Source organism: Paralichthys olivaceus, chromosome 21 (genome assembly GCF_024713975.1).
Source record: "Paralichthys olivaceus isolate ysfri-2021 chromosome 21, ASM2471397v2, whole genome shotgun sequence".
NCBI lineage: Eukaryota > Metazoa > Chordata > Actinopteri > Pleuronectiformes > Paralichthyidae > Paralichthys > Paralichthys olivaceus.
Genome location: NC_091113.1, coordinates 9,531,248 through 9,552,828, shown reverse-complemented (window position 1 = coordinate 9,552,828; position 21,581 = coordinate 9,531,248). Strand labels below are relative to the sequence as shown.

The window sequence follows — 21,581 nt, the reverse complement described above, 5'->3', positions numbered from 1 at the left end:
TGTGAAACTCAAACTCAAAAACGAGAGATTTAAATGAAAGGATTACGTTGTGAACAGACAAACGATAAGAAACCATCAGCGTGAGAAAAATGATGTTGACAAATGTTCACCTGCTTCCAAACCTGTTTGAGATGGTCGTTGGGTTGTGTGAGAACAGCAAATTTTAAAAAATCCTAAAAATGAAATGTTGACCATCCGCTGCTTAGGTCAGTTTGAGACACGATGAGACAAATCAAAAATGTGTCGATAATTTGATTTATAAAACACAAAATGCAATAAAGCGACAGAGAAAGAAGTCTTGTGTTTCAGTCACACTTTTCCAAACATACAATTTTTGAGGCAACGAGGAATCAAATCACAAACCGAACATCTAAACAATTCATAACAGACCGGGGCCCGTCCATTCGGCATCTATACCACTTATCCTCTGAGGGGCGCAGGGGGATACTGATACTGATACACCCACCGGGACTCTCAGACCACAACGCAATATGAACTATTAATTATGTGGCAGTGGAAACATGATTTTAAACTCTTCAGAGAGAACTGGAACTCCAGCCTCTAGCTGCTGGGAGTAAAACTGGGAGAGGATGTCTGGCAGGTTGAGTGTTGATAAAAGCTCCGACCTGTCACAGATATTAGAAACACAACAGCTCTGAGTTTGCTGAAGTCTTGGTGAAACACTCGAGTCCTTAACATTATGGAACTCAAGGTCTCAGGCTGAGTCGCACATTTATTCTGCATTCTGAATGGTTTGATTGTGGTAAGATTGGCTCTCAGTTCATAAGCCCATGGGCTTCTTGCCTTTGTTCTTAGGGGTCCTGGGTTTTCTCTCACATTTCTTGTCCGAGTGTTTGTTCTTGAGATTGGCTTTAATCTCAGCTTCCCACTGTTTTCTCACCATCGTGTACAGCCTCATGGTGGCCTGTGCGTCTTGGACCTGGACAACAGAGAATGAAAGAAGAGACAGATGAAGACCGAGATGTTAGATTTTGTATTTTTGATTAATAATGTTACTACTGTCAAAGGAAGGCATTTTTTGTGGGTTGAATTGTGTTGAAAATGACAGGAGAGAGTTTTGTTTCACATGCTGATGACTTACAGATGAATGTTCACCCTGCTGCACCTTCACGTTGAGTATTTCTCTACAAAGAACTTTCAGCGAGGGTCGTCCAGTCTGAAACAAGAAAAAGATCATCGTCAGTATCACTTCACTTTCATGACTGAGTCAAAGATCTGCTGCTGAGTGGCTAAAAGTGATGTGTAGTGATGTTTCATTCATGATGTTTGTGCACATGCTCATATAATCACCTTGACTACCTTCTTGAAAGGTTTATACTTCTGAGTGTCCCGAATTTTCTTTTTTGGATGATCCAAGAGTAAAATCTGAAACAGTGGTTTAAGGCTTGTTAATAAATTCTCACATTTATTTGGTAAATCAAATTAGTTTCCTCTCAGATTATACACCCTGGCTACCTTTAAGTCATTGTGTATGGCGTGTCCAACCACGATTCTGCCCTGTAGGATCTCAGCTACCTCCCTCTGCACAGCGCGCACATCCTCTCCTGCGGTGAGGAAAACATGCATCATACATTTCGCGATTGAGGACGATTTTAAAGCAATCATTCACAATACAATACATTCCACAACTCACCATTTTTGATGTCCTGTGGTCGGATGCCACTGACGGCTGTCCTGTAGTCCGTCACCTTCTCGGTGGGTTTTACGTATTTGTCATAGATGCATTTCCCAAAGTGGTTCACGAGGGACACGCGCGCCAAGATGCTGTCCTCTCCGTTCGGACCCACTCCCACCATCTCACAATCAATAGCCACAGCTCTGGTGAGGCTGATGATGGTGAACCAGGGTGATAAAAGAGGAAAGTCATCACTATGACGTCAAACTGCCTGAGGAGTTAAATGCTGTTACATATACTGACAAGAGTATCTATCTGTTCATCCATCCATCCATCCAGTAAGGGTCATATGGGTGTTTTTTGAAGTGTTAAAAACAGTATGAATTTGTTTTAGAATCAAGGCAGCTACTGGGTCAGAGTTGCATTCACAAACTACACAAATGTGGAAAGTCAACACCAAACATCATGAAAAAGATCATTTGCATTTTGTATTTTCATTGCAGTGCAAAGCTGCAGTTTGTCAGCAAATCTACATCAAAACATTATGGCAGTATTGGATTTGGATGTTTCTTTAAGCATCAGTGTGGTGAATCTCTTTAATACGTCGACTTTTTATTGTAGTCGTCATAAAACAGACAGTGCTGTCTGATTATTTCATCCATAAATGGTTTCTCATTCTGAAAAATGCTTAATATCTCAATAATTAACAATATCATTAGTTTGAAATCACAGATTATATCACTAATTACTAAAATCCCAAAATCATCAGCATGTGTCAGTGACAAGTTGAAACTGCAAATTGGTTAATTGTGACATTAGAAAATAAATGGTTATCAGTGGCTGCCATGAAGGTGTAAAAAACACATTCAACAATCTATAACACTATACAAAGGGTTGGTGGTAATAATAACTATATATGCAACGTTAAGTAAATGTAAAAAACTACAGATATGGCAGTATGGTCCTTTAAAAGCACAAACACATTGTCTCTGCAGCTAAACTGGTGTGAATGCTTTGTTCAGGTCACACTGGATTATCAGTTTGTGACTTAAACAGGTTGTTTATGGCTGAATTAGGAATTCAAACATTGTTATTCTTATAAGAAATTAATATGGCAGTAACAAAGTGTCATACCGTCTTTTATCTTTTCAAGAATGACAAAATGGGATCTTTGTATAAAAGAATGTTGAAGCCCATCTGTGAGACACCAACACGAGACTGACTTTGTCGTCACTCACCCCTCAAAGGCTTTCTCCTTGACCAGGGCGCTCTCTGGGTCCTTCGACGGCCTGATGCCCTGCTTCTTCCTCATGATCTCCGCTGCCTCGGCTCCCACTGTCGCCTCAATGTCGTCGGGGTCCACGTCGTCGAACCACAGGTCGTCTCTACAGGAGCAGAGAACAGGGTGGCGTTAGCAGTCGGGATTATTCTTCACCTAAAATACCAGCAGAAGTTAAAGCGGTGTGCGTTTACTCTGTAAGTTTCGTCTCTTCGACCACAGGCTTCTTTCTCTTGGCTGCGTGCTCGCTGCTTGACTTTCCAAAGTCTCCTTTCCTTTTTGGGGCAGTAGACTGTGTTGTCTGCGAGACATCAGGAACCTTCAACTTGTCCTTGACGACAACACTTTGAGACGTGCTTTTGTGTGTCCCTTTTTTCCCAGCATCCCTCTGCCCTGGACCGGTGTTATTGGTCTTGGAAATATCTTTAGCAGAGTTCTCTTTCGCCTTCTTTTTTGGCAGAGCTCCATTCTGATGCTTCGGTGTCACTGGCGGTTTCTGCTCCGGCGGAGTGGATTTTAACTTCTGTGGAAGATTTGCAAAAGTTTGTGAAGGATCTTCAGGAAAGAACTGAGAGTGTGAAGACAACATCAGACACAGATCTCACTCTTACCTCCTGCAAAGCTTTCCAGTTGGCGGAGAAGTGCTGGGCATCTGTTGGAGGAAACACTTGGTCGCTTGGACGAGGCTTCCTCGTTTTTACCTTCGCCTCAAACCAGAATTTATTTTTCTTCCTCGCGTTGCTGTTTTCATTTTTCGACACAGGCTGTTTTGCTTTGGCTGCAGACTCTTTTTTCTTCGGCTTCACCTTCGACATCATGGAGAATTCTTGAGGATTGTTTCTAAGTGTGTGTTGTCCTCGGTGGTGTCAGTCCTCAGCCACGCTGGACCATCGCAGCTCCGTCACTGCGCAGCGTTAAAAAGGAAACGATCAATAGCGTGTCACTAAACAGTAACTGAAGACGGAAGTTAAATACTTACGTAGAGAAATTGTCTCATAATTTCCTTATTACCTGATAAATCTGCTCTCTACTAAACTCCAGGTGCTCGTGAACCATGCTGCATCGTTTATTTCCGATGTGTGCAACACCTAATGTGTCCGACACAAGATGGCGTAACATGCCCTCGACTTCTTATTCGCAAAGCTAAGAAACACAATCCTTTGGGTGTATTTTTAATCTCTCTTATTGTTTTGGATTTTATGTAGAACATTACTACATGAAATAAATTACGTGCTAATGTGTTTTTGGTATTTTAAATTCTAAAAGCGGAACACTGTACACGACGACAGTTTCACATCGAGCTACATATGACGTGGGACAACATGTAGGCAAGATAGCTGATCGCCGATAGTGTTTACAGAGGTTCTGAGTTCAGGAATAGAAGGAGTCTGGTGGAATTGTGATTATAACGTGTTTTTGTAGTTTAAGATGAGTCCGCTTTGTTTATATTGTAGTAAAAAATACACATAGAGGACGTGAATATCCAGAGTTCAGTGAAAAGATGGCAACAGGAAATGTTTTCCAGGAGATCTTTGTATGAGAGCTGTCGACAGTAGCGAGCTGAACAGCATTTCTACGTCATTTACAGGTGAGTGACTCCACTTTACTTCCTGTCTGAATTTAAGGTCGTGTCGTGTGAGTCGTTCCTCACGTGTGTGGCTGATGTGTGTTTTCAGATGATGGTGGAAAACTCCCCCTCTCCTCTGCCTCAGAGAGCCATCTATGGCTTCGTGCTTTTCCTCAGCTCACAGTTTGGCTTCTGTAAGTCTGATCATTCACTTTGTTTCTTAACTTGATTCACTGATTATTATTTCTCTGTGTTTCTGCTTTGCTTGAACATTCTACAGATGTCGGTTAATTTTGCAAATAAATACGACCCAAATGTCACTGTCAGGTTATTGGGATTGTAAATGAATGGAGTATCTTGTCTGTAATGTCTCTCCACAGTTCTGTATTGTCTGTGGGCTTTTATCCCTGACGAGTGGCTTCATTCGATAGGACTGACGTACTGGCCTCAGAAGTGAGTGGAAAACAGATAGACATTAGTTTAGATATTAGATCAGATATTAGTTATCCATATACAGTTTGCTGAAACATTTTGTCCGGTGCAGATATTGGGCTCTGGCGGTGCCGATCTATCTGCTGGTTGCTTTAATGATCTCTTTGCTGTTGCTGTTTGGAGTCAACATGAACAACACAGCTCCACTTGACTCTGTGGACAACATCACAGGTGAGGACATGTCCACATATCATTGATAAAGATTTGTATTACACTGGCTACTGATATTAATACTACTACCACACTATACAGTAATTAGACCTCTAATTTCCTCAGCTACGAGTAATAGTAAGAACTATAAAGATTATCCAATAGAGTTCTCAATGGGAACTGGAAAAGCATCTTAAAAGCTCAGAGTATGATGTACTGTACTGTTACTCAACACCTCGAATGTCTCCTTCCTATCACAGATGTGTATGCCCGAGGCCAGATGACAGAAAGCAACCACAACGGGCAAATACCCAGATTGAGAGATGTTTCCATCAGCGAAGTCAACAAAAGGTTCTACTTGTCGCCCAAATGATGCCGAGCAGAGACTGATTTTTGCTGGAGGGAGAGAAGAAGTGAAGCTGCTGGGGATTTGCTGTAGTGTCAGTGTTTACTCCAGGTTTATAAAGGAAGAATAATGCTTGAATGATTTATCCAGGAACAATGCAATGTGGCTCAAAGGGGGACTGAGTGAGCCAAGTTTTTCTGATGGAACACAATATCACAATTGTCTCAGCAACTTGTCATTTAAAGGAAAAAGAATGAGGCAGCACTATTTTCAATAAATTTGAGTTTTTATATATTGTATAACTTTGTGCAATAGCGATGAACGATAATATCTTATAAACTTCACAAGAGATCTACAGTTAATAAGTCGGAGGTGAAGGTCAATTTGTATTTCTATCTTTTCACCCATGCTTGTTTCTTTGCCATGATTGTTCAGCACTTTGGCTCAACCCCTGTTGTTTTTAATGTGTTATATAAATAAATCTGACTTGACTCGATGCCCTAATGAGTGAAAGAAGAGCAAACGTAACAATTTATTTAAATAAAAGGGGAAACAAATGATGCTTTGGCCACTGGGTTTATGTTATGATTGTTTGAATTAAAAATAAATGTAACATGCATTCACACAGATACAATTAGTACGGAAAAGCAGTAACTACAAATTAAAAGAGCAGGAGCACATGTTTGTTCATTGATTTATTTGGATATAACTGCATTTGTTGGTAGTTTGTATTCCTGACCACAGGGGGGCGATTACGCACAGCTGTACGCACAGCCAAAACATTACAGAAGAAGACTGTGCCTCCACGACACTCGCCACTTCTCTACTTTTCTCTCTCATCCGGTCATCGTGGTCGTATTTTGTGTTTTGTGACACATGGCCTTCGCTCTGCCGGTGTGGCTCGCCCTCCAGGAGGAGCTGCTCAGACACTCGGAATCGGACAGCGACACCCGGAGCTGCTTCGACGACTTGGACGATGACGCTTTGTTCCAGATGTTCCACCTCACCAGACCCTGCCTCACCTTCATCACAGACGCCGTCCGGAGCCGCATGAAGACGCAACCTCAGTTGAAACCGGAGCTGCCCCTGGACGCCATGGTCATGCTGGCTCTCAACTATTACGCGCACGGCATCTCCTCCGCCGCCGTGCTGCAGAGAGTCGGCCTGAGCCAGATGGACCAAGCCGCCGCCGCCATCGCCGCCGTCTCCGGGATCATCGCGGGCATGTCCGAGCAGTTCGTCTCGTTCCCGCTGACCCCAGACGCCAAAGCCAACGTCGCCGTGAAGATCAAGGAGCTGTGCGGGATCCCCAACGTGCTGGGGATCCTGGCTCCGGCTCACTTCAAGATCCGAGCGTCCCCGTACGAGAGGAGCTCCTTCAGGTCCTTCGTCAACACCCTGGGCTACACGTCCGTGGTGAGCCAGATCATCTGCGACTCCGAGGGCAACGTCCTCAGCGTGGAGAGGTGCTGCGTGGGCAGCACCGGCGAGCAGGAGATGTGGGAGTCGTCGGACAAAGGGAGAGAGATCGAGAAGGAGCTGCTCGGACAGTTCTGGGTGATCGGTAAGATGACAATCAAAAACAAGAGGCCACGCGTGGAAGAGACACGTTCGATCATGTGCAAAGTGACACATAAAGGGATGGTCCATGCAAAAATGAAAATGCACTCAGGATCTTCTCACCACAAAACACTTCTGGAGTGTCAGGGGTAAATAGCGTTGCAGCCAAATCCAATACAATTGAAGTAAATGGTGACCAACGTAAAAAAGAACCAACAGAAAATGCCTCCGTACTGCTCCTGTGGTGTCATCCAAGTGTCCTTTAGCCCCACCATTCAAATTCGACTATAGAAACAGCATCATTTACACCATGTTTTAATTCTAAATGCTCTCTGTGATCCTCCTCCTAGTTACTCTTGCAGTTCTCGCTGATCTAAAACATGGTGTATAAGTCTAATGAATGTTGGTGCTGGGATGACACCATAGGAGCAGTATGAACACTCCATGCACACTCCAAAAGGGTTTTGTGGACTCAAACACTTCACCACCCCTCCATCGGCACAGTGGTGAGTAGATCCTGAGTGCATTTTCACTTTTGGGTGAACTATCCCTTTAACCTGAGACCTATGTCTGTATGTGCTTTTGTGTAATCCAGTTAAAACACACACACAATGCTGCTTTAACATGATAGAAATTGTTTTGTGTGAGTTTCTGCACAGATGAGTGACTCAATTTGGTGTAATCACTTCTGTGAGACTGTTTCCTCACAATCAGCGTAGTTCACATTAGTAGATGACATGACAATACAATCTGTAGCAGTAATATTTTAACGGTCTTAATATTGTATTGTCTTGTGTCTCTCTTAAAGGTGGAAGAGGATACCACTTGAGCAAAAATGTCCTGCCTCCTCTGGCAGCACCAGCGACTGACAGCGAGAACCGCTTCAACGAGGCCCACGCAAAGATCCTGAACGTCATGCGGAAAACGCTCGGCTCCATGAAGAGGCGCTTCAGGTGTCTGATGCAACTCGGCTTCGCAAAAGAAGCCACTTTGAACAAAAAGTCCAACATTATCAAGACGTGCTGTGTCCTGCACAACATCGCAATGAAGTTCTCCGTCCCTCCCCCGCCCGCAGCGGGTAAAATTGAGCCCCTACATCAGGGCAGGCAGCTCGCAGCTACAGGAGAGGTCAACACAGAGGTCCTGCAAGCTCGACAGAAAGTCATCGAGAGTAGCTTTTCTTTACCTTCCAGTAGCTCGGACCCGCCGGGTGACAACCCAACAGAGGAGAAAGAGTGAGGTGTGTTCTCGGAAGCAGGAGAGGAGCATCGTTGACACATGAAGGAGAAACACTGGAACTGAAACACAGCACCAGTCGCTGGAGTTTCTCAGTCTGAGGCTCGTTGCTCACTGTTACGCTTCAGTTTTGAAACCAATGTGTAACCATGACAGCATTCAGTTTTTTAAACGTTTGCAGACTTGATGAAACACATTCAGGTATCTGTTAATACAAAATATTTTATTTCTTGTACAAAAGATAGAAGAGGTTTTCTATTTACATTTGTTATTTTTAATAAATGTAGTTTTTTAAATTGTTGTGGTTTTCTCCCTCACATAACAACAATAACAATATTTGGCAAATTTAAGCAAAAATGATCAAGGTTTGCATTTATATAGAACATTTATAACTCAAAACTCCACATTTACAGTTTATAACAAAATATAGTATATTAACTTTAGGATTATATATTTTTTTCTCTAAGTGCAAAAAAGTCTATCTTTGTCCACGGAACTCTTTGAGTGCAGTGGCGTTGACATATATCATTTCAGAATTCTCGTATATGCTTTCTTCTGTCCTCTCATTCTGCTGCAGACAGTCCATGATGCATTGGTGCAGGAATATGTACTGGGACTGAAAAAAAATAAGCCAGTGTTGCTGGTTACTTAGAGTATAGAGTTCTAGCTGTATGTACACACTGCATTATGTGACACTTACATGCAGAGAAGGGGTTAAACATTCATTTACAAAGAGTATGGATATGTTAACAAGCCTCAGAGTTAATTAGGACCAAGCTTTTGTGTTTGTTCTCATAAAATAGTTGTGTAAAGACAGTAAAGGTTGTTACTCATAAAACTAATACAAATTATTGTGTATAGATTAAGGTGTGGCCCTTACATAGATAAAGCACAATCCACGGACACACAAAAAAAAATAACGAAGATCTTAACACATGGACTTGTGGATAATAATCATGACTATCAAAGTGACAATATTTGATTGATTGGAGCTATTTATTAAAGATTGATTGCAACTTAAATTGGATATTAATGGGATGCTACATTTGGACTTAGAAATTTAACCACAGCTGACAAATGCTTTTGTATCCTGGTATCATGTCCCTAGCTGTGTCCAAGAAAATCAACCAAGATCCGACTGTTCCTCAGAGAAATATATGAGTACTTAAGGAAGCAACTTAATATGTTCAGCTTTACCTCTGTCTGCACCATGTGTGATCGACTTAGTCTCATCTTGTGAACAAAACCGTTGATGCCCACTGCTTCATTTTGGTCGAGCTGCTGAAGCAACACATCCAGGGCGATGAGGGTGCCTGTCCTCCCCACTCCAGCACTAGGAGAGAGACAACATGGCAAAAGGTGAACAGTTGATCATCATGTAACAGTCCTGATGGTTTCTATGTGGAGGTCAAACATCAGATATTCATCAAAGAATCATTTCAAATATAAAAAATTCTGAACAGAGTTTTGTGTATTTGAAACAGCGGCAGCTGTTCTGGTTCCGGAAGCCGGGGAGCATGGGTAATATCTTCCGCTCAGTGGTGTTTCAGTTAGGTGGGTGGGACTACACAGTCAGAGATCTGGTCTGGCTTAGTTTTTCTCCACATGTCACCCAATTAATCTTTTGGACATGGACCCCAACAGAATGAATCCCAAATGTGTGGCTGCAGAGTTGTTGCTCAGTAAAAGTTTCATAGTGTTGCTTTCAGAGAATCACAAGTACCTGCAGTGAACTACAGTTGGTGCTCCGGCCCCTTGTCTCTCTATGTGCCGTCTCACCAGTCCTCTGAACTGGATCAGGTCTTTAGTGCCCTGTGGTACTCCGTGGTCGGGCCAGGCTGTGAAGTGGAAATGTCTCACGGTGCGCTCCTCCAACGTGTTTCTCTGTGAAGATGATTCACAAAGAGGAATTCAAATGCTGTAGCGTCACATCTTGAACCGATATAGGGGCAGGTAAATGATAGGTCTTCGGAAGTTGTTATCATGCTTGACAAGAATTGTCTCATGAACAGCAAAATACATAACACTGAACACTTTTCTTTCTTTGTTTTGCTTCAGAGCGACATGCTGTCACCCAACTTATTTAGTTATGCCATTAACATTTTTTAGAAGCGTTTCATACATTTGTCAAACTAAATTCCCTCAATGTCCAGTGAGGCTCCTGGTGCTCAGATCTGGAGATGATCACGAGTTCTCCGTAATGACAAGGCTTGCTGACTGCAGGCCAATATTGTTCACACTTGGTCTAGGAACAGGAAACAGAAAAATAAAAGTTAGCAACGAACAAAAGTCTCAGGTCTATGTCAGCGCTTTGTGCTGAGTTATAAACCTGCACAGAATTATTTCCACAGTCAAGTTGAAATATTTTTATCATTCAACACCAGATTACTTATATGAGCAAATCATTTACACCAGCTCATGCACATTTTAAAGGCAGCTTTCCCTATAAAAATCTGGCAATGAAATATTCTGAGCTTCCTGGAGACTCACCCGTCCTACTTCGACGCAGTTGGTTAGCATGACGATGCCTTTCACCTTTAGCTCCCAGATCATTCTCCAGAAATCATCTACCGTGGAGGGCAAAGGACCCTGAGTGGCGATGTACTCGTTTTTGCAGTTGAATCCCTGAAAAGCACATGTCAAAGTTCACGTCTCTTGCTTTTAGTTCCCATATTGTTCTGTGTGAAATAAAACACCACTTTGTGCTCATGAACTCAGAAGGAAAATTGCCAGACGTCAAATAAATGTGCATGTGCAGATGTTTTAGCAGCTATTTGCCTGGAACTGCTGCAACTTCACTCCAGAGAGTTTAAGCTTGTCAAACCATTCCTATCTTATGAAATGCTTTTTTATTAATAAGTTCACCATAAAATAATAATGGTAATAATAAACATTATTTATTAAAATAATACCTACTGGTATGTAATTGGCATTAATGTAGTCAGAGGTCCCTTTGGATTTTGAAGATGTTAGTTTCACTCGACTCCAGTTGTCTAGGATGAAACAAGTGAGGATGGTTTAACTGCAAATCACCACAGTGAAGAAGATACTGCTCCAAACATCGAGGTGTGGAACATTGTATGTCTCTTATGTGGAGCTAAGACAGGCTTACATGGCAGCACGTTCTTGAAACGATTCTTATTTTGGTTCTCAGGTCGAACAGCTGCTTTAGGTGTCTGTTCTTTGCCGACAAGCTGGAGGTGCTGCGTGATGATCAACAGAAAACAGATAAAACAGATATGATTTTTACAATCCTGCACAGAAACAGGAAGGAAATGAAGAGGCAGAACAAAATACATATATTTTTATTGCACCTCATATTCTTGGCTGAAACCTCTGTTGTCATCTTCACTTAACTGGTAGAAGTGGCCCGGAAAGTCTACTACAGGTATAGTTCTAATAGAAAATTTAAAAAAGGGTTTACATGTCACATTGTACACATAATGACATTGACACAAATTTCTCCAAATAAATATTTACATTAATCTTATGGTATCATTAAATGAATAGTAAACAACAAATGTACCTCATCATGCAATAATCACCTCTGCCAAGGAGATTGTACTTTTGTCTGTATATTTGTTTGTTGTTACCAGGATTATGCAAAAACTACCAAACTGATTTCCATAAAATTTTGCTGAGGATCCAGAAACTCTTGTCATTTTCTTCAACGTTACGAGGTAGAGCAATTTTCAACATTTCTGTCAATCCTCAGTGGATTATGAGTCCAAAAATTCAAGCATGTTTACAGGAGTAATATCTATGAGTGTGTGTAATGTGGTGCAGATCCAAATAGAAATCTGGATCTATTGAATTTAAATGTGGGTTCATTGGGGACTGTTGGGCCTTGGTGGAGATATGCACTCTGCCGAGTCCCATTCTGGTTAATTAACTGCTTTTAATACACAGACAGAGACAGACAGTGGTGTTCTTATCAGCGGAGATAATTTAACGTTTACTCACCTGTAGCATTCCCTGGGTAGTTTGGATCCACCAAAGGATTGCAGTTTTCTGTTGTGGGAAGGAATCGGGTTCACTGACAGAGCACAATCCAGGGACTTTTAAGATAATACAGTTTGTCGCTGTGGCAGAACTCACCTGATCAAATCTGGTCGTTTAAACAAAATGAAGATAACCATGAAGACCAGGGCAATAAGAAGCAGCACAGCAAAGAAGGAACATGCAATGACTCCTGCAGGGAGTAACATCTGGATTAATTGCTAGGACACACATCAGAAAAGTCCTTTATCTAGCCACTGGACAAACTAATCAATGAGTATAAAACCAATGCCAAAAAGCACAATAATGAGGAAATTGTGAGCATTTCCTTAAAATTCTATATCAGGAACCAAACTTAAATAGATACTCTGCACACAATAAAGTAATATAATCACTGTGACTCACCCCTTGGATCGGTAGAACACTGAAAAATGAAAGGTTCATAACTCCTCACAGTCCCAGAGAGGGAATCTAAAGACACCACATATGTTCTGGCAGGACGGAATCCAGATAGCGTAGTTTGCTGTTCCCCATTTTCAGGCAGTAAGTGAGTTTGGCCGCTCACGTTCACCTCCACTGCAGTCCACACACCGTCTGGTTTGTCCCAGACTATGAAGATGGAATAGCCAGCTTCCCAGTACTCACAGTGAGCACTTAATCTGGGAGGAACTGAGGGTAAAGACGAAAGATGCACAATCACAAAACATCATATAACACATGACAGCAGTGTAACAGTATGACTTCAATTCATTTATTTCATGACAGATATATATATATATGTTTTTAAATGAAACAGTAATATAATACATATTGTGTCTAATCATTTGTTGCAGCTCACATAGTCATGAACCACTTGTAATGAAGCCAAACTGGTGCTATGTGAATAATTGACTGTGGATAAAGATGGACGACATGACAGCTCCAGAATTAGAGCAATGAGGAATATCATCCTGATATTATTTGTGTGTTTACTTACGGACGGTCAGACTGTGGCGACATTGTTCAAAGCGAGTAGAATTTTTTTCGTACACAAGAGACACCTCATAGGTTGCACCAGGGTAAAGACCAGTAAACGACACATTGCCATCTGCAGGACTGACGTGAGTTCCGTTCACAGTTGCATTCGAGAACAAGCCTTGAACCATCCCTTGGATCGATGAGTTGGTAACGTGCCAGGCCACACTGGCACAGTCTATGGCTGAATTGGATGAGAAAATAACTTCAGACAAAACACTTCACTTGTTAAAGTGCAGAAATGAGAGGGACAGCCTGTATATACCTGTTACTGTGAAGCCCTCATAAGCAGTGCTGTTGAGTCCGGAGAACTGTGTGATCACGCTGAATAAATACTCTGTCCCAGGCTGCAGAGATGTGACTGAACTTGACACATTGGGGGATAAATCTGGGACGACTGTCACATCAACTCCATTAATCTGAAGTGAGTAGCTCCAGTCTTTCTCCACATTCTGCCACTGCAGAGTTACACTGGTCACAGAGCGTTCAGTCACGTGGACAAGAGACACCGCCGGAGGAACTGTTGGAAAGGAAGGAAGGTTTCACTCCCCACAAAACAAAATGTTTGCACTGTAACTTACACCCTTACACAGACAAACACTGTCACATTGTTAATATTTTCAGAAGCTGAAAAAGGTCAGTCACACAGTCGTAGAAGAGAGAGAAGTGAGAAAAAACATTAACATAACTTACCACCAATGTCAATATAACATTAAGCACACTTCAAAATTGGCAACACCATTCATATTTAGTGAAGAATCCATTAGTAGATGTTAATTAGACATATCACATCATACAGCTTTGTCAACGTAAAGCTATGTTGTTAAAACATCTTACCAGTGACTGCAGAGAGGTTCACTCCACTGCTCGTGACATTTTCAAACACAGTGAAGAGACTGAAATCATATTTAGTTCCACTGCTGAGACCTGAGATGGTGTGTTTCACTTGTTGATCTCCCTCTGATGCAGTGACGTTCATCTCTCCTTCACTGGACACAAGTGTATATGTGAGGATGTTGTCCACTTTGTTCCACTGCAGAGTGACACTGGTCTCATTTTGTCCAACAGATTTTAAGTCCTCTGCATTACGAGGAGCTGGGATATAGAGAGGCAGAAGGAAATGGAAAGGTTGTGTTTGCAGAGTTGTTATCACAGGTAGAAAGTCTAAGTCACTCAGGTCATCACAGCACAGAGATCTGTCGTGGTTCATGTGGTTAAAACATCTTACCAGTGACTGCAGAGAGGTTCACTCCACTGCTCGTGACATTTTCAAACACAGTGAAGAGACTGAAATCATATTTAGTTCCACTGCTGAGACCTGAGATGGTGTGTCTCACTTGATCTCCCTCTGATGCAGTGACGTTCATCTCTCCTCTACTGGTCACAAGTGTATAAGTGAAGGAGCCGTTGACTTTGTTCCACTGCAGAGTGACACTGGTCTCATTTTGTCCAACAGATTTAAACTGTCTAGCATTTGGAGGAACTATAGGAAATAGAGACAAGAAGGAACAATAAGAAAATGTGATTAATAAAATGATAGGATATCTCTGACAAAATGTTGTGTTTGCATCATTGCTTTAATAGATAAAAGGTTTAATTTAATTGTATTATTTAACATAAGTCTAAATACAGAGTGAGCAAGTTCCACAGTTGATAAGTAACTTTCAATCAGATATTGTTACAGAGCAGAGTTTTACATCTGTATAAGAGGATGATTATCTTACCAGTGACTGCAGAGAGGTTCACTCCACTGCTCCTGACATTTTCAAACACAGTGAAGAGACTGAAATCATATATAGTTCCACTGCTGAGACCTGAGATGGTGTGTTTCACTTGTTGATCTCCCTCTGATGCAGTGACGTTCGTCTCTCCTCCACTGGACACAAGTGTATATGTGAAGGAGCCGTTGACTTTGTTCCACTGCAGAGTGACACTGGTCTCATTTTGTCCAACAGATTTAAACTGTCTAGCATTTGGAGGAACTATAGGAAATAGAGACAAGAAGGAACAATAAGAAAATGTGATTAATAAAATGACAGGATATCTCTGACAAAATGTTGTGTTTGCATCATTGCTTTAATAGATAAAAGGTTTAATTTAATTGTATTCATTTAACATCAGTCTAAATACAGAGTGAGCAAGTTCCACAGTTGATAAGTAACTTTCAATCAGATATTGTTACAGAGCAGAGTTTTACATCTGTATAAGAGGATGATTATCTTACCAGTGACTGCAGAGAGGTTCACTCCACTGCTCCTGATGTTTTCAAACAGAGTGAAGAGACTGAAATCATATTTAGTTCCACTGCTGAGACCTGAGATGGTGTGTTTCACTTGTTGATCTCCCTCTGATGCAGTGACGTTCATCTCTCCTTCACTGGACACAAGTGTATATGTGAGGATGTTGTCCACTTTGTTCCACTGCAGAGTGACACTGGTCTCATTTTGTCCAACAGATTTTAAGTCCTCTGCATTACGAGGAGCTGGGATATAGAGAGGCAGAAGGAAATGGAAAGGTTGTGTTTGCAGAGTTGTTATCACAGGTAGAAAGTCTAAGTCACTCAGGTCATCACAGCACAGAGATCTGTCGTGGTTCATGTGGTTAAAACATCTTACCAGTGACTGCAGAGAGGTTCACTCCACTGCTCCTGACGTTTTCTAACACAGTGAAGAGACTGAAATCATATTTAGTTCCACTGCTGAGACCTGAGATGGTGTGTTTCACTTGATCTCCCTCTGATGCAGTGACGTTTGTCTCTCCTCCACTGGACACAAGTGTATATGTGAAGGAGCCGTTGACTTTGTTCCACTGCAGAGTGACACTGGTCTCATTTTGTCCAACAGATTTAAACTGTCTAGCATTTGGAGGAACTATAGGAAATAGAGACAAGAAGGAACAATAAGAAAATGTGATTAATAAAATGACAGGATATCTCTGACAAAATGTTGTGTTTGCATCATTGCTTTAATAGATAAAAGGTTTAATTTAATTGTGTTCATTTAACATCAGTCTAAATACAGAGTGAGCAAGTTCCACAGTTGATAAGTAACTTTCAATCAGATATTGTTACAGAGCAGAGTTTTACATCTGTATAAGAGGATAATTATCTTACCAGTGACTGCAGAGAGGTTCACTCCACTGCTCCTGATGTTTTCTAACACAGTGAAGAGACTGAAATCATATTTAGTTCCACTGCTGAGACCTGAGATGGTATGTTTCACTTGTTGATCTCCCTCTGATGCAGTGACGTTCGTCTCTCCTCCACTGGACACAAGTGTATATGTGAAGGAGCCGTTGACTTTGTTCCACTGCAGAGTGACACTGGTCTCATTTTGTCCAACAGATTTTAAGTCCTCTGCATTACGAGGAGCTGGGATATAGAGAGGCAGAAGGAAATGGAAAGGTTGTGTTTGCAGAGTTGTTATCACAGGTAGAAAGTTTAAGTTACTCAGCTCATCACAGCACAGAGATCTGTCGTGGTTCATGTGGTTAAAACATCTTACCAGTGACTGCAGAGAGGTTCACTCCACTGCTCCTGATGTTTTCAAACAGAGTGAAGAGACTGAAATCATATTTAGTTCCACTGCTGAGACCTGAGATGGTGTGTTTCACTTGTTGATCTCCCTCTGATGCAGTGACGTTCATCTCTCCTTCACTGGACACAAGTGTATATGTGAGGATGTTGTCCACTTTGTTCCACTGCAGAGTGACACTGGTCTCATTTTGTCCAACAGATTTTAAGTCCTCTGCATTACGAGGAGCTGGGATATAGAGAGGCAGAAGGAAATGGAAAGGTTGTGTTTGCAGAGTTGTTATCACAGGTAGAAAGTTTAAGTCACTCAGGTCATCACAGCACAGAGATCTGTCGTGGTTCATGTAGTTAAAACATCTTACCAGTGACTGCAGAGAGGTTCACTCCACTGCTCCTGACGTTTTCTAACACAGTGAAGAGACTGAAATCATATTTAGTTCCACTGCTGAGACCTGAGATGGTGTGTTTCACTTGATCTCCCTCTGATGCAGTGACGTTTGTCTCTCCTCCACTGGACACAAGTGTATAAGTGAAGGAGCCGTTGACTTTGTTCCACTGCAGAGTGACACTGGTCTCATTTTGTCCAACAGATTTAAACTGTCTAGCATTTGGAGGAACTATAGGAAATAGAGACAAGAAGGAACAATAAGAAAATGTGATTAATAAAATGACAGGATATCTCTGACAAAATGTTGTGTTTGCATCATTGCTTTAATAGATAAAAGGTTTAATTTAATTGTGTTCATTTAACATCAGTCTAAATACAGAGTGAGCAAGTTCCACAGTTGATAAGTAACTTTCAATCAGATATTGTTACAGAGCAGAGTTTTACATCTGTATAAGAGGATAATTATCTTACCAGTGACTGCAGAGAGGTTCACTCCACTGCTCCTGATGTTTTCTAACACAGTGAAGAGACTGAAATCATATTTAGTTCCACTGCTGAGACCTGAGATGGTATGTTTCACTTGTTGATCTCCCTCTGATGCAGTGACGTTCGTCTCTCCTCCACTGGACACAAGTGTATATGTGAAGGAGCCGTTGACTTTGTTCCACTGCAGAGTGACACTGGTCTCATTTTGTCCAACAGATTTTAAGTCCTCTGCATTACGAGGAGCTGGGATATAGAGAGGCAGAAGGAAATGGAAAGGTTGTGTTTGCAGAGTTGTTATCACAGGTAGAAAGTTTAAGTTACTCAGCTCATCACAGCACAGAGATCTGTCGTGGTTCATGTGGTTAAAACATCTTACCAGTGACTGCAGAGAGGTTCACTCCACTGCTCCTGACGTTTTCTAACACAGTGAAGAGACTGAAATCATATTTAGTTCCACTGCTGAGACCTGAGATGGTGTGTTTCACTTGTTGATCTCCCTCTGATGCAGTGACGTTCGTCTCTCCTCCACTGGACACAAGTGTATATGTGAGGATGTTGTCCACTTTGTTCCACTGCAGAGTGACACTGGTCTCATTTTGTCCAACAGATTTTAAGTCCTCTGCATTACGAGGAGCTGGGATATAGAGAGGCAGAAGGAAATGGAAAGGTTGTGTTTGCAGAGTTGTTATCACAGGTAGAAAGTTTAAGTCACTCAGCTCATCACAGCACAGAGATCTGTCGTGGTTCATGTAGTTAAAACATCTTACCAGTGACTGCAGAGAGGTTCACTCCACTGCTCCTGACGTTTTCAAACACAGTGAAGAGACTGAAATCATATTTAGTTCCACTGCTGAGACCTGAGATGGTGTGTCTCACTTGATCTCCCTCTGATGCAGTGACGTTCATCTCTCCTCCACTGGACACAAGTGTATATGTGAGGATGTTGTCCACTTTGTTCCACTGCAGAGTGACACTGGTCTCATTTTGTCCAACAGATTTAAAGTCTTCTGCATTACGAGGAGCTGGGATTTAAGAGTTAGAAAGGAGAAGGTGTAACAATAATTGATATAAAAATTTGTCCCAAACAGTAAGTTGTATTAATGATTACAAGGAGCTAGCATGTATAGAAACACTAAGCATTAATCACATGACAATTTTGATATTATACTAAAAATATTGCAAGTTGCTTTATCATCTTCCTCAACTGATAAACATTGTAATGATATAGAAATAAAAATAATAATCTTAACATGTAAACACAGGCCAAGAACTTAAAAGTCACCGATCAGCAACAGCTTTAATGCTTAGTTCAGAGATGAGGAACTAATTTCTGATCTGGGGCCATTACATAATTCACACATATATACATGGCTGTCATAAGGTGAGATGTGAGACTCTCACTATAATAATAATCATTACAGATTTATGGTATTCAAATAAGTCTGCTTTATTATACCCGAAAATACTAACATGAAACTAAAGATAAAAGACATCGGCTCACACTTACAAGGTTTTGTTGTTGAAAGGGTTGTCTTTTGAGTTTGGAGTGTGCTTGTTGTTTCTATTGTTGTTGTAGTTGTCCCTGTTGTTGAATGTGGTGTTGATGAACTGGAGCCAGTGAAACCCTGAAAACATAAGATTTGATGAGGCACGAGAGAGAAATGACCTGAACCCAAAAAACATCCAAGTTTAGTTTTAGTAAAAAAGGTCAGCCATCTTCTGACTGTGGAGTTCACACAGAGCTCTTCTGCAGTCTCTAACTCATTTCTGCTTTTCATTGTATCTGTATCGCAATCTTCAAATATACAGCATGACTGTGTTCTGCTGTCAACAATTTCTTAACTTTGGAAATTTTAGAGACAAGTAGGAAATGTCAGACGCCAAATACAAATTATGGCACATAATTAATTTTTGAACTTTGTATTTCTTCTTCCAAATCAACCACAATAACAGCACCTAAAATTCAGACAATACAACGATTGACTTTTTAAATAAAATCAAATAATACACAGTAAATACAGATACTGTGCATATAACTTATAAAGAATATTTCCTTTATCATAATACATGCAATACAAAACTGTTTCCAGAGCTATAACACCACTTCTAGAACATCGTATAACAATAGAGGTTTGAGCTTTTGTTTTGACAGTTTACTTCCACATCTCAAATGCATTATAATTTATATCGGGCATTGAGCCGTCACTGTGGTTTTGACTTCATAGTTTCCTTTTGTGCAGTCTAATCTGCTGCTAAAAGAAGATACCCTGATACTCTGATCAGTATCAAAGTGGAAAGTGAAAGAAAAAAAAAACCTACCCAGAGAAGACTCCAGACGATGCAGAGCAGCAGCGAGTGGTCTGAGGTGAAAGATAAAGGCTTCATCTTCTTCATGGTTAATTAAGTTACTCACATATTATGAACTTGTTAAATTCTGTTGTTGTCAGGAGACGAACTTCACGTTTCTGTTTTCAGTACCAGTGTGTTGACAGAAACAACACTTAAGGCTGGCAAAGAATTTCTTTCAGCCTGTGCTGACACTGACCAATATTTACTTTACTCCAGCGAAGTTGACTTTTAATTCTTAGCCATGTCCTCCTCTCTTAACCTCTGGTCCCCACTCATAATGACAAGTGACTAAGTAAATGGTTGCTTCTCGTTTTTGAACAACCACAGGGACCTTTGCCCCGCCTGTAACTTCCTTATTAACGGTCAATGTGTGTAGCTTTTCATAGGTGCTTCAATCAAGTGCATTTTTCAGTCTCACATATTTATTGGTGGTAGTTGCGTTTTATCTGCATTTTATCTGCTGTATATTTGTCATTTTCAGATTCGTAGTTTGTACTTGCCTGTGTAACTTGATAATAAGACTTTTTTTTCTTTAGGCTCAGGCAAAGCTTTAAAATGCTTCTCAATTTAAAACAGTTAAAGTGTATATAAATAAAACATGATGAAATAACATGTAAATATAAATGGTTTTATATGCATATTTACTGACTATAATAATTTCTTTGTTATAATTTTTGTTATACTCATCGTCTCATCTCTTTAAGCTGGTTTTGCAGAACTGTCTATTTGCTTTTTGCTTCTTCACACTGTGTAGGAAGTGATATTTATAGCTTCCTTGTGGATACATGTATGCGGAACTGTTAACGGGAAACATAATGGGCAACAGAATTTGCAGACCACATCAATTTAAAACAGTGTATATGGTCTCATATGATGCAGAACTCAATAAAATGATTTAGGATGTCAAAGGAAACGCTGTCCAGCTGTGACCACTGCGGAAGGAGGGAGGAGGAAGTTCACATTTACAAATGCTAATAGGTTTCACTATATTGCACGAACTCAGTCATAAACAGAACAAGTTTATAATGAGTTTCTGTATTAGATATCAAAGTAGTTCAGCATTCACATTTCAACTTACATAAGTTTGTATACGCACACAGAACATCCATTGAGGGTCATACTAAATTGTTGAACACACATTATATTTACCTCTGGGTCTGGTTACATACATAAATGTGAAGCATGTATGTTGATGTGCTTATTACAAACTAGGTCTGCTTACCATCTTCATATATCTTCTTGATTATCATGAGCAGTGAGAGAAACATTATGGGAAATGTGAGTGTTAAAGCTAAACTATTTGTTGATATAAAACTAAGTTTAACCGAGTTTAATAATTTGTTTCAGTTGGGTTGAACATAGGGCTAGCTGACAAAACAATAATTATCACAATTTAGTCTAGCAATACATATCGGCATAATGCAAAAGCATCGTGTGAGCACAGAGAAGAGGTTTAACACATAATTGATGTACCTGATGTCAAATGTTTTGTTCTGTTCATCAAGCTGTCAGACTCTTTAAAGGTTCAGTGTGTAGGATTTAGGTGG

At 40.8% G+C, this 21,581-nt stretch overlaps 4 protein-coding genes across 11 annotated transcripts; 2 read left to right on the top strand and 2 right to left on the bottom strand.

Moving 5' to 3' along the window:
• Positions 1-241: 241 nt before the first annotated feature.
• rexo4 (REX4 homolog, 3'-5' exonuclease) lies at positions 242-3,733 on the bottom strand. The gene is made up of 8 exons (XM_020083149.2): positions 3,527-3,733; positions 3,110-3,438; positions 2,875-3,021; positions 1,655-1,848; positions 1,477-1,565; positions 1,312-1,386; positions 1,103-1,177; positions 242-940 (listed from the first exon to the last, which is right to left on the bottom strand). The coding sequence occupies exons 1-8, from the start codon at positions 3,731-3,733 to the stop codon at positions 782-784; spliced, it is 1,275 nt and encodes a 424-aa protein (XP_019938708.1). The 3' UTR covers positions 242-781.
• Positions 3,734-4,195: 462 nt separating this feature from the next.
• pigp (phosphatidylinositol glycan anchor biosynthesis, class P) lies at positions 4,196-6,030 on the top strand. Its single transcript, XM_020083152.2, has 5 exons — positions 4,196-4,503; positions 4,592-4,676; positions 4,863-4,935; positions 5,027-5,145; positions 5,385-6,030. The coding sequence occupies exons 2-5, from the start codon at positions 4,592-4,594 to the stop codon at positions 5,495-5,497; spliced, it is 390 nt and encodes a 129-aa protein (XP_019938711.1). The 5' UTR covers positions 4,196-4,503; the 3' UTR covers positions 5,498-6,030.
• Positions 6,031-6,157: 127 nt separating this feature from the next.
• On the top strand, positions 6,158-8,562 carry LOC109626914 (putative nuclease HARBI1). The gene is made up of 2 exons (XM_020083151.2): positions 6,158-7,034; positions 7,839-8,562. Exons 1-2 carry the CDS (start codon positions 6,347-6,349, stop codon positions 8,267-8,269), a joined length of 1,119 nt encoding a protein of 372 aa, XP_019938710.1. The 5' UTR covers positions 6,158-6,346; the 3' UTR covers positions 8,270-8,562.
• On the bottom strand, positions 8,471-20,365 carry LOC109626912 (receptor-type tyrosine-protein phosphatase H-like). Of its 8 annotated transcripts, XM_069518035.1 has the most exons (26): positions 20,005-20,328; positions 19,193-19,310; positions 18,453-18,707; positions 18,062-18,319; positions 17,671-17,928; positions 17,174-17,428; positions 16,783-17,040; positions 16,392-16,649; positions 15,895-16,149; positions 15,504-15,761; positions 15,004-15,261; positions 14,508-14,762; positions 14,117-14,374; positions 13,545-13,799; positions 13,242-13,463; positions 12,671-12,934; positions 12,365-12,458; positions 12,230-12,277; positions 11,581-11,662; positions 11,379-11,469; positions 11,183-11,259; positions 10,757-10,891; positions 10,389-10,511; positions 9,990-10,150; positions 9,464-9,599; positions 8,471-8,882 (listed from the first exon to the last, which is right to left on the bottom strand). In XM_069518035.1, exons 1-26 carry the CDS (start codon positions 20,077-20,079, stop codon positions 8,745-8,747), a joined length of 4,845 nt encoding a protein of 1,614 aa, XP_069374136.1. In that variant the 5' UTR covers positions 20,080-20,328; the 3' UTR covers positions 8,471-8,744. The 8 variants fall into 8 exon arrangements, with proteins under 8 accessions (XP_069374136.1, XP_069374139.1, XP_069374140.1 ...); XM_069518038.1 differs by lacking the exon at positions 14,508-14,762; XM_069518039.1 differs by lacking the exon at positions 15,504-15,761.
• Between the last annotated feature and the right edge of the window lie 1,216 nt (positions 20,366-21,581).